We start from the raw sequence: 12297 nt of genomic DNA, 5'->3' as shown, positions 1-12297 counted from the left end.
ATTTTTTTTTTTTTTTTGCGGAACTGCAATTTTAGTATAATATTGACATCTTTTTTTTTTTAAGCACCATAAGTATAAGTTTCGGAATATTTTGGATAGTTGTCTTATTCTTCTAAAAGAAATATGAACTTTGAACATTTTTAAACCACCTTTCTTCATGCCGCCTTCTAGCCGAATTACAAGTTTCAGACTATCACATATTTCGTGAATGATTCACGTTTGTTCAGAAGCAGATAAAGAAATATTTTCGAAGCCGAGTGTGAAGTTGCTCCGCAAGAACTTTGTCTAGATCTAGTATATGATAGATTATCCGCAGTAATATGCTGATATAAATTCAACAATAGAGTCCGTTGTCTATCTAATTTGCGTCTATGCTTAAACAGTCAGTCACAGCTGGCGTTTCGGCAATGTTAACGTATGTATCTCAGTGATGTATTCATTAATTAATCACTGTTTAATTTTATTTCTATTCTTATATGCGTTCAATTATCCTTCGAAAGATATGAAAACAATGTACTCGCTTTCTGGAACCTGCTCCAGAAGCGAGTTTTAAGGCGCGAGGGGAATAAAGGCTCCAACATTTTCGCATGAATACACGAACTGTTTGTGTATGACGTATTTCGTGTTCGGGCGTTTTCGCCATGCTCGACTATCTTCGGTGCTCCGGCCGTTACTCGTGCACGCGTGACGTGAAGTTTGCTCGGATCGGTCAGTTTGTCAGTCTCACTCCTACGCGTAGGATAGGTTAGTCTCGCGTACCCGCGTTTCTCTGCCACTCGCGGAGGCGCCTCTACGTGCGTGAAAATTTGCATTTGTAAATACATATATATACGTACTGCGCGTATATATACACATACACACATCTACATAGTCCGCGACGTAATTTTCCCGCCAAGCGTGTAAGTCTCTCTTCAATGTTTTCGAGTCATAAAGATTTAAAAAATTCCAGACATTTTATGCGGGGAGAGAAAAAAGTGTTGAGTGAAACATAATTTTCTAAAGATCAGAGATCTCTATAGAGAGAGAGAGAAGCGCATTTATATTTTCTTCTTTTATTTATCGGTTAACGAACACATCGGCGCGCGAAAGTGCATCGATGAAAGCCAAGTCGCGAGTTTGACAGTTCTCAACGTGTTGCGTCAGCCGCTCTCTCAACGTGCCTTGTAGTTGTGCACGTATGCATGCTTTGTTCTACGAGAGACACCACATATATACTTCTCTGTGATATACGACTGTTTTCTCTGACCTCCTCTGCATTTCCATGAGTGAAGTAGCGTAAGTAGTCGTATGCATTTTTGTACTTGTTGGGAACGAATCGCGAGATCATTACGCGCCGTTTTCCCGCCGAGTTCCTGTTTCATTACACTTCGTTTTGCGTGAGAAAGATATTCTATATTATGGTTCGTTTATCTCGCGCGGGGTAACACATAAGATTTTTTCTAAATTCACACACGCGATTCTAATACATCGGCTTGAGAGAATACTGCGAATTATTTCGACGAACTATTTTTAATAATATTCTTCGTTTGTCTCATTTGGAGAATATATTAACGTCGTGTTAGTTTAATGAACCTCGCGGCGCGAAATTGATAATTTTTTTTTAGCTATCTTTGTTTTGATATCTTTGCATTCTCGTCGAAGAAATTTTCGGATACCGTCGAGAATGTTCGAATCTTTCATTCTTCCTGCGACAAGAGGGTCGATCAATTCGAGTGATAAATCACGATAATATTCTAAAATAAGACAGTTCTGGAAGACATTGTTCAATATAAAAATTTAAAAAATAAATTGTTTAATATATCTATTATATTTCGCAATGAACGGATGGGGGAGAGAGACACTAAAGTTTAAAAATTATTTAATTGCATGTATATTGATATATATTTTATCGATTTATGAGATATATATTTTGTTTCTCATTTTTTAAATCATAATTTCAAACTCTTATTTTTTACGATAATATATCATTGTGTGTATGTTTCGGCTTTCATTATCATTTATTGTAAAGTTTTTTTTTTTTTTTTTTTTTTTTTTTAAGTTGAGATGTTATCACTGACGACTCGAACATTCTCGACGGTATACCAAGATTCCTTCGAGAATAAACGCGAATGCAAAAATATCGAAACGAAAATAGCTGAAAAAAATTATCAATTCCGCGCCGCGAAGTTCATTAAACTAACACGACGTTCAATTAAGTTATCGAAATTATACAAATCATACAAGATCACCGATAATGTGTGCCGAAGTAATTTTTATTATTATAACAAAAAATTAATTTTGCGACGCATATTCTTGCGAGAAAAGATTTTCTAATATTACATCAGAATGCATTGCTGAAACCTTGTCGCACATTCGTGTGTGCCATATAATAGAACCTTGGAACAAGATTGCATTATATTATATCGAGTGCACAAATTACCCTAATAATATTAAATTTTTATCGTACGTTTCGGAAGAAATAATCAAAATAATTCTTTAACAATAATTTCGATTTATTTGTATAAGAATTGTGACGAAATTTCGTGTGTTTCGATTTTTTGATCAGTGATCTGGAAACAATTAATTAAGCAATCAGCGTTTAACCTGGCAATACTTCGATTAAAAGGAAATTGATATTTAATTGGATGAATACGCGATTTGTATATAAAGAAACCGTGATGTTCAGAGCATTCTCTCTTTTTCTCTCATTCTAACAAATTAAAAACATTTTTCTCTTTCGTTTTTAATCAACAGTTATCGCATGTCGACGCGATATCGGAGAAAAGATAAAAATGCGGATACGTGTAGCTTACATTAAACAATCTTATATTTGACAAAGAAATATTTCAACAAAATTTGTTTTCGACATTTCACTCTTGTTTACATCGCTTAAATTCGCTGCTTTGCTTTTATCTCACGTTCGAATGTGTTTATTTTAAAAAAAATAATTATTTCATTGTCTCTCTCATTCGGTTCGCGATCAAGAGTCAATGCGTGACCATGAAACCACAATCGATGATTCTGACGCAAATATATTTTCGGCGATAATATACATATTCCTTCGACAGAGAAAGCTTCGCCGTGACGTCAGATCACATAAGATTGCCGATAAACATCGAGAATTTCGCTTAATTTAAAAATGATTTGCCTTTAACTTTTGATTTGGGAATTATCTTTTATCTTATATCGACCACCATATATATTAAATTCAATTGCTGATATTTGAATGAATATTAAAATAATTAATATTTAAATAATTAATTAATATTTAATTAATATTTAAATTTAATTGCTGTATTTTTCAGGTACTTACTCGACTTAATCTCGTGTAAATTTTCTTTAAATTTTTAAATCAGAGAAAAGATACAATATCATAATAATAATGTACCTAAGTTGCAGTAAAATTATGGTGTTATATATACCCCAAACTATTTTTATAGAAAAATTTGATTAGATTGTAATGTTCACATGTGTGTATGTATATATATATAGGCATCGACTTTATTATTAGACATATAAAATATCTGATTTAGAAATATTATTACATAGATTCTTCTGGCAAGAGTCATTTGGATATATATTTCGCAATACAATCTTTGTCCTCGCTTTTGAAAGTGTACTTCAACGTTGATCGTGAAGCCGGTTTCTCGTTCCTTCTTTTTCTCGTTTAAATTGTTTTGTATATTTATTCGATTCTTTTGCATTGTTGCGTCTGGAGATGATCACGAGAGTGAAAGAGGAGTCGAGGAACATGCTTCACCAGGATCGCGCATTCTTAAAACTCTCTCTTTCCAATCGGGTCGATGTGCATGAAGAAGCACGTAATATTTTCTTTATGTCGTCTACACGACCAGTCACGTCAAAAGAGAAAAAAAAACTCGGTCGACCTTGCATAATCATAAATCTGTTCACGCGTGACGCACGGTTATTTTAGTGACGTGGGCGTGATCGTGATCGTAAAACGTATCTTTTTGTAATATAAAATCGCCGTGCTTGTGACTTGCATTAATAACGAGAATCATTTAAAGCTCCTGAAATATTTTTATCGGATAGAAATGGAACTTTAAAAAAGTTGGAAGTTAAATGCGATAAAAATTCTAGCTTTACTACTATCTAGCTTTATTTCTCTTGAAGTATCTTATGCTCGTTGAAAGATAATCTACTCCAAATTGGTCATTCAAGTTAAGTTTTAAATCGTATAGAATATGATATCATGTGGAGCTAACAATAATATTTTTCCCAAAATATAAATCTTTTTATTTATCATGGTATCTATGAAATTAACGATATTTTTGTATGGTGTTTTACAGATACAAGGCTAGCCAGCTGCGTCATTCTTGTTTTGTGTGATTCTTCTCTTCAGCTATACTACATCCCTAGCTGTCACGTGTCTTAGTCGAATCGACGGTGTAGTTAGCTGTTGCGATGTCACACATCGCAGGAATGGACACATCGGGCTTGCCTGTACCGGATGCAATCCCGTCCCTCGAACAATTGCAAGAGGACCTAGTCTTGAACCTCGTCCAGGAGGTTAAATTTCAGCCGAATCTCGATGAATTACCTATCACGATGCAGGTAAAAGTCGCCTTTACACCTGAAAATTGACGAAAAAAATATGTAATTATAGTAAAATTTTATCTTCAGTAAAATATTGCAAGAGAACTAAATTCTTGCTATGACAAAATTTAGTTACCATTATTGTTATTTTATATAATGGGAGAAATTTTATAAAAATTATTCAGATTATTAATAGCATTAACAATTAATAATTAATTATGAACACTTATCTATACATGTTACAGGACGAGATAAGTATCGCCGCTCGAGATAAATCCGCTTACATACTAAGATGCCTGAAAGTGATGTACGACTTGTCATCGGATGTATTCTTCATGGCAATTAATCTGATGGATTGTTTCTTGACGAGAGTGAAGGCGAAGCAGAAGTACATGGCTTGCATCAGCGTATCCGCCTTTTACACGGCCGCTGTTCAACAGATGCAACCGCTCGACGCCGATCACGTGGTTTCGATCTCACAGTGTAGATGTACCGCTGACGATTTGAAGCGTATGTCGAAAAAGATACAGGATAAATTAGAGCGGGTACCCGGTACTCGACCCATCACCGCGCTGACCTTTCTACGGCTGTTCAACAATATGTTCCACGCTGTGGCGAGACAATTGCATCTCGGCGACGTGTATGCCAATATCACCAACGTAAGTAATCATCATCATCCTTCCAATTATTTATTAGGTGATAAAAACAAGCGTTACGATCCTCGAGATATTAAATATTAAGTAAAATTCGGCGTACTTATTAAGTCTACGCTGGTTTTATTAAAAAATATGTCTTTATTAAAACCTGAAAATAAACTTTTTTTCTCAATATGTAACTTATGACTGCGCAAAACCTGTTAAATTTCATACTTAAAAGCTGTATTGTTTGTTTTGTTTTAGGAATCCGAATTGATTCTCAGATTAGAAATGGTGGCCTGCGACGGCAATTGCGCGAGCCTTAGACCGTCCGAGGTGGCTTTGATATTACTCTGCAGTTACGTGGATGCCGCTGTTAATCGATTAATGAACGCGAACATGGACGCCACTGTCAATAATCTATCGCACAACGCACCCATTCCGCCGCCATATCAGAGGCTAAGAGATGAACTTATGCAGTTTGCTGCGGAACTTCGAGAGAGATGCAACGTAAATATCAACACTAAATTTTTTTCGTATTTTTAAGTTCATTATTTATCTCTTATGTATGCGTAAGATTATTAATATTTTGAATGTGGTAAACAGTCATTATTCATATGCATCGTAGAGTGCGAAGCTATCTTTTCCTCGATAAAAGATATAAATATCTAAATAGATCGTATGTACAAAAAATAACTCTTGTTTGCTTTTTATTAAAATTAGAATTATTTGAATGAATAAAAGTTCTTGAAGCGAGGTAAAAAGCGAAGTACAAAACAAGATAAGCAAGAACATTTTTGAAAAGACAATCTTGCCTTATATCAAATAATTTATTTATTGATTCTCATTAGTTTGTGTTTTATCAGATTTCAGAGGAGAGTTTCCGCTCCACTCACGGAGCGGTGAGCATCATATTGAGTAAATATAACGCTCAGGAGCAAACAAACAAAACTCATAAACAGAAATTAATTTGGAGATTGTCGCTACGAACCGCAGGTGTTTTACGTCCGTCTCAAAACTTTATATCCGAGCTACCCGTTATCGCGGAACATGTCCCATCAGTTCCATCTCCGAACAAGATCAGGTATGTACTTATTTTTCTAGATTACTATTAAAAGATATTGTACATTATTGTTAGAGAATATGTGGAGAAAATTATTATTATTATTCTTCCTTGAGCAGGAAAAATCGTAAATATCGGCGCCGTGGAAATAAGAGATGTTAATACAGCATCGCCAGTTTTTTTTTAAGGTACGATTTCTTATAAATTATTTATTATTAAATTGATTTCTTTGTATAAATTATTATGAGTCTTCGGTATAAGTTTTATATTATTTTCTTATTTCTCTTTTTTGGATATATTTTCAGGATGCGGCACTAGGAGTTCTCAATATCTGGTAACACAGAAGATTTATTCTCTTCGATACAATCAAAGTTTGGCTGGGAGCACAAATGTCGATTTACACATCACAATACGTAATAATTTTCCTTAGATATTTCGTTTGTGTCGTCCGCTGAGATTATACATACTGGTGGAACGTAAGTTACATTTATCTTGCTAAATAATAGTTACATAGTTTCGCCAATATGTAAGTTATCATTATGGGTCGTACGTTAATCTCTGTTTTTTTATCGCATCGCATATATATATTTCAAAATATTTGTATAAACGGTTTAATATTTTACAAAGAAAACAAGATTTAAGCCCTATTCCAATAGTAAGATCGAATACCAATCGATATTATATAAGGAACTTCATAGAAAAGTGGGGGGAGGGGGCAGATACACACTGTGAAGAGCAGCAGTATCAACATACAAATCATTAAAAAAAAAATTGAAATTAATGTGATACAATGTCCATTACATAATTAGTGTTATCTAGTAGGATCAATACATTGCTAAAATTATATATATCTATAATTATATATATTTACAAAACGCTTTAAACGAAAGAAAAAAGTATAAAAGAAGAGATATAACTAGGAAGAAAAATTGCGGAAGTGTTGAAACTTACGTATAATATAAAACTATTATTAGAGGAAAAAATATTATATTAATTTGATATGATCAACAAGAGAATTGCCGAACGCGCTAAAATTTATGTTTATCGAGTTTAGCAAAAGAAAAAAATATTTTACTGAATTTAGTTTTGTGTTTCGAAATATTCTGTGTCTCGAAATATTCGCTTCTCTTTCATCGTCATCCGCATTGAGCGAATCAAATAGTCGATAAAGTGTACATAGATTACACTGAACATATTTCTTGATGTTTTTATTCAGCGATATTTCAAGATACGCGGAATATATCTATAAACCAAAGTGTCTGAGATGAATTTTGTTGCCAATTTTAATGTGGAAGATAAAAAGACATGATTTATATGTGTATTTTAAAAATAATTTGTATTGTCTTATTTTATAAAAGCTGTATTTTAATTGACATTGTATAACAATCTGCTGAAAAATATGTCCAGACATGACCATTTTTCAATTCCATAAAAAATTATATCTCATTCACATTACTTGGAATTAACTCGTATTCGTTTTAAATTACTTCCACAGTAATAATAGAAAGTCTTGTTTCTGATCTGTTAATTTTTACGATTATATATGTATTGTCTAATTCATCGCGACAATTTTATTTAGAAAGCGTCAAGAAAACGCAATAGAAAAATACTCTGTGGTTGATCTATCACAGTTTCTCTTATCAGTTTAGAAATGATTCTTACTTTACCAAAATGTGAGAGAATAGAGAGATATAATATGAAAGCAAACGCAAATGATGCGTCATAACTCGAGCGAATAGCTTTATTCGGCAAGAATATGTTAAATTTTCTATGTACTAAACAAACTATGTATATTTTTTTATTTTTATTTCCTGTAGATTCTCATATTATGCATCAAAATAGTATATAATCATTATTTGCAATTCACTCATACAACTTGGGGAACTTTTCCGCGAATTGTACGTAAAGAAAAAAAAAAAGGAAAAAAGAAGCAGAAATGCTGATTCATATAGTTTCTCTAATCTTAGCCAGTTTATGCTAGTCATAAGTTCATACCTTCTGATTATGATTTGTGAAAATACATTCTCTTAGTGCCTCATGGCATCCCACATCAAAATACACCGAGCAAATTTTATTCCAATCTCTGTTTCTGTGATGACCAGGCACCATGAAAGTATTCGGAAAATATTTAATCACCGACGTTCTTACTGGAAGCGAAAGCTGAAATATCCTACAAGTACGTAAGTGTAAGGTGATTATTTATAGATTTGAGACTGCGAGAACGAGAAGTCTGACATCATAATACTAAACTCTTTTTCGATTTGTAATACAGTGTTACATATGAAGAGTTCTTTTTATGGACATATTTTTCTATTTGTCATATACATATATCTATTTATTTTACATTAATCAAATTATACCATTATAACATAGAAGTACAAAAATGCTTATATTTCAAAAAGTCTATTTTCTTTTTTCTCGTCAGTATTATATGTTATAAATTTGTTATCTGGATATAATTAATATTGCGTGTTTTTTGGAGAATGTCCTTTTACAGAATGGTATATATAAGAAGTCAAACGGTGCATTTGCATTTTACATATTATATAAACGCGAAATTTATTATCTTTTTAAAAATATATAAATAATTTTGTTTTTATATATTTCTTAACGATTTATTTTTCTCTTTATATGATTGTTATATGCATACGCATGAGATGGACACAATATTCAACTGTAATGTTACCATTAATCATTATCGCATCGTTATCGATATTCATTAAATATTAAATGATAATCGTTTTTGATTATACGAAATATCATATGTGTCACAAAATATCACTCTCATTGTAAAATCATTGCGTAGAAGCGCAAATACAGGCGTTTTTACCCGTATCATATCTTTGATGTATGTAGATTGTATAAAAAAAACTCTGTAACCAACGATAAATTCCAAAAAGCAAAAATTCTAAAAAGTGATTTATATTTGAGTACAATTTTAGCTTTTAATATCTTTTACAAATACTCGATTTGAAATGTGTATATATCTATCTATGATAAGTAAAATAATAAGTTATTTTTTTAGGATTTTTCCCCAAATTTTTTCTTTTGCGATTGAACTAGGGACTCAAAAGATAATCATCTCAAAGAGAATCGTTTATAATGAGATATATATTGTATTTAAAAAAAAGGGAAAAGAGAAAGTTATCTTTTGCGTATGAACTGTTAATATTATTCTATCATGACGAAAATCGAATTTGTAAAATGCATACAAGACCCGTTTATAATAAAATTATATAAAAATATTTATAAGGTATATATTTAATTAATATATAACAGCAATATTCGTCTCGCGCGAGATGAAATTTTTTAAAAAGATAAGAAATATATTACAAATTCACGTATCTTGCTAAATTATTATTTTCCAAGCGCGATGAGAATTATTCTGAATGAAGTTTTGAATATATTTCTCGATTAATTATATTTTTAAAGCTATATTAAAAGAATAGATTACTTTCAATGAATTTTTAAGTTAAATATTGCTTAGAGCATAGATATAATGGAATAAGACAAGGCACAATATCGTGCATAATGACAGCTATCGATAGTAATAATAATTCCTATCGTGCTTTCCGATTGGTGGTTAGTAGCAGCCATATTGTTTTCCAGCATTCCTGGGTAATTTTCGGATTGACCGTTTTTTTCACTGGAGGGTAATCTTATAATTTTTTATCTATGGGTATATAATTGCCGCCATTTTGTGAGGTGTGGGTTCTCTTCCTGGCAACCAGTCAACCGGTGAACTAGTATATGGTGGACGTATATGTGTTGCGGAGTATTCACTGCCGGCAACTTTTGATTATTTCGAGGAAGAAGTAATTAAAATTTTAAAACGTTGTGACGTAAGTCATGGCGGAATATCTAGCGTCTATCTTCGGAACTGAGAAAGACAAGTAAGGAGATTGTTCGAATAAAGTTTACAAGTTGTGCGTGTGTCTGAGAGAGAAAGAGAAACAAACGAGAGCAAACTTTGCTAACCTGTTTTTTTCTTTTTTCAGAGTAAATTGCTCTTTTTACTTCAAAATCGGCGCCTGCCGTCACGGTGACAGATGCTCGCGTATTCACAACAAGCCCACATTCAGCCAGGTGTGTAGATCATTAAATATAATTAGTATTATTTAACTTCTTAACTTAGAGTTAATTCTAACCTATATATGTATACGTATTAGTAGTTATTGAACTTTTAACTAATTTTTTATGTGTTATTTCTCCGCACTAATATTTTTAAGAATGTCTCTTTAATATTAATATTTAAATTAATTGTATTTTTTTTTTTTTTTTTTTAGACATGTTTGCTTCAAAATTTGTATGTAAATCCTCAAAATTCTGCCAAGAGCGCGGATGGCTCCCATTGTAAGTTAATTACAATTCTACAAATATAACTCAATTTTATTATCGATTTTTGTACAAGTCTTTATATTATATTAAACTCTCTTTAAATTGAATAAGGAAATTATTTCATTAATTTTTTTCCAGTGGTTGCAAATGTGTCAGATGAAGAAATGCAAGAACATTATGACAACTTTTTTGAAGATGTTTTTGTTGAATGTGAAGACAAGTATGGCGAGATTGAAGAAATGAACGTGTGTGACAATCTTGGTGATCACTTAGTGGGCAATGTTTATATCAAGTTCCGCAGAGAAGAAGATGCAGAAAGGGCTGTAAACGACTTGAACAATCGCTGGTTTGGCGGTAGACCTGTTTATGCTGAACTTTCTCCGGTGACGGATTTCAGAGAAGCTTGTTGTCGTCAATATGAAATGGGGTACATATATAAAACACATATATAAATCTCTTACCTATACAAACTTTTATGACAAAGAATAAAATTGAATATCTTTCTTTCATTCTTTCAGAGAATGTACGCGATCTGGATTTTGCAACTTTATGCATTTGAAGCCTATCTCGCGCGAGCTGCGTCGCTATCTGTATAGTCGTAAGAAGAGCGGCAGGGGACGATCTAGATCACGATCACGATCGCGCGGCCGAGATCGTAAGCGCAGATCGCGATCGCGCGACAGACGATCGAGATCCAAGGATCGCCGGAAGCGAGACGACAAAGGTAGGGACGGTCGATCTGGAAGATACTAATTGTAGAAAATTATATTTATACGAATATTCATTCCGAACATACTGATGTCCTGATTTAACGGAGAGACCGGATGTTAATAACGCTGTCTTCTTGTGTGTGCCGGACAAAATATTTTTGTCCTATTGATATATTTATATATATATATATATATATACACACACGCGTAATCTCGATACTAGAATTAGTATTCTTCAGTGCTGTGTAATGAACTTCTTGTTAGTTAATTAAGCAATCCCGAAATGATTAACGAATACAGTTCCCTTTGTGCGATAATGACAGAAACAAATAAAATATAAGCATAGAAATATATATATATATTTCGTGTTTTGCTATATTTTCATATATAAATTATCGAACTTAAATATATCGTGAAAAAACAATACACAGAGTTATATATTTATAAATTTAACGAAAAATGTACATACATATACATATATAAACACGGTTGTGTATACATATATATATATGTATGTATATTGAATATATTATGAGTGATCTTTGGCGAAAAACATTGTTATAATCGCACACATCGTTACTGAATTTTTTTCTAGAGAATAAGTAACAATTAACATTTCGTCCGTGTCAAGTAGTTATCCAAATTTTTATCTTAAACTTAAGCCGCACATTTTGGAGCAATTATTACATTTACTTCAGTTTTTTCATTAATATTTACTAATCAAACGTAGACTGCACGATATATAAAAATATAATACATTAAAACGTAGTTGCTTATATCACAAAGAAGAAAATAGAAAAAGGAGAGAAAAGTATAATATATAGTTATATATTATATAGAAGTATAATATATAATGAAATGTCAAAAGGAACAAATAAATAGAAATGATAGTTTATTGGTAGAATAGATTTATATCAAATGCTAAATAACTTAAAAAATCAATTCTTTTTTTTTTTTTTTATAAAAAAATGATTATACAAGAGAATATAAACAGATTATTATTATAAGAATCATA

At 32.1% G+C, this 12297-nt stretch overlaps 2 protein-coding genes across 4 annotated transcripts in view; both read left to right on the top strand.

Annotated features, from left to right (window-relative positions):
• Positions 1–9479, top strand: part of LOC115238674 (cyclin G) — an 11078-nt gene extending 1599 nt beyond the window's left edge. The window contains exons 2-8 of one of the 2 annotated variants that reach the window (XR_003884527.1): positions 4290–4554; positions 4782–5195; positions 5436–5681; positions 6038–6255; positions 6354–6422; positions 6540–6710; positions 8266–9479. Coding sequence is in view for 1 of the 2 variants with exons in the window: in XM_029812687.1 (XP_029668547.1) it covers positions 4405–4554; positions 4782–5195; positions 5436–5681; positions 6038–6255; positions 6354–6396 (1071 nt within the window). In the remaining variant the exon portion in view is untranslated. Of the gene's footprint in view, positions 1–953; positions 1276–4289; positions 4555–4781; positions 5196–5435; positions 5682–6037; positions 6256–6353; positions 6423–6539 lie in introns of those variants that run through there. The other variant, XM_029812687.1, reaches the window with a different exon arrangement.
• Positions 9480–9828: 349 nt separating this feature from the next.
• The window catches only part of LOC115238675 (splicing factor U2af 38 kDa subunit-like), a 7892-nt gene continuing 5423 nt past the window's right edge, over positions 9829–12297 (top strand). Inside the window, exons 1-5 of one of the 2 annotated variants that reach the window (XR_003884528.1) lie at positions 9829–10127; positions 10233–10320; positions 10521–10587; positions 10711–10999; positions 11091–11296. Coding sequence is in view for 1 of the 2 variants with exons in the window: in XM_029812688.1 (XP_029668548.1) it covers positions 10084–10127; positions 10233–10320; positions 10521–10587; positions 10711–10999; positions 11091–11325 (723 nt within the window). In the remaining variant the exon portion in view is untranslated. Of the gene's footprint in view, positions 10128–10232; positions 10321–10520; positions 10588–10710; positions 11000–11090; positions 11642–12297 lie in introns of those variants that run through there. The other variant, XM_029812688.1, reaches the window with a different exon arrangement.

This window comes from Formica exsecta, unplaced genomic scaffold, assembly GCF_003651465.1.
Source record: "Formica exsecta isolate Colony F162 unplaced genomic scaffold, ASM365146v1 scaffold353, whole genome shotgun sequence".
NCBI lineage: Eukaryota > Metazoa > Arthropoda > Insecta > Hymenoptera > Formicidae > Formica > Formica exsecta.
This window is presented reverse-complemented; position numbering and strand designations above follow the sequence as displayed.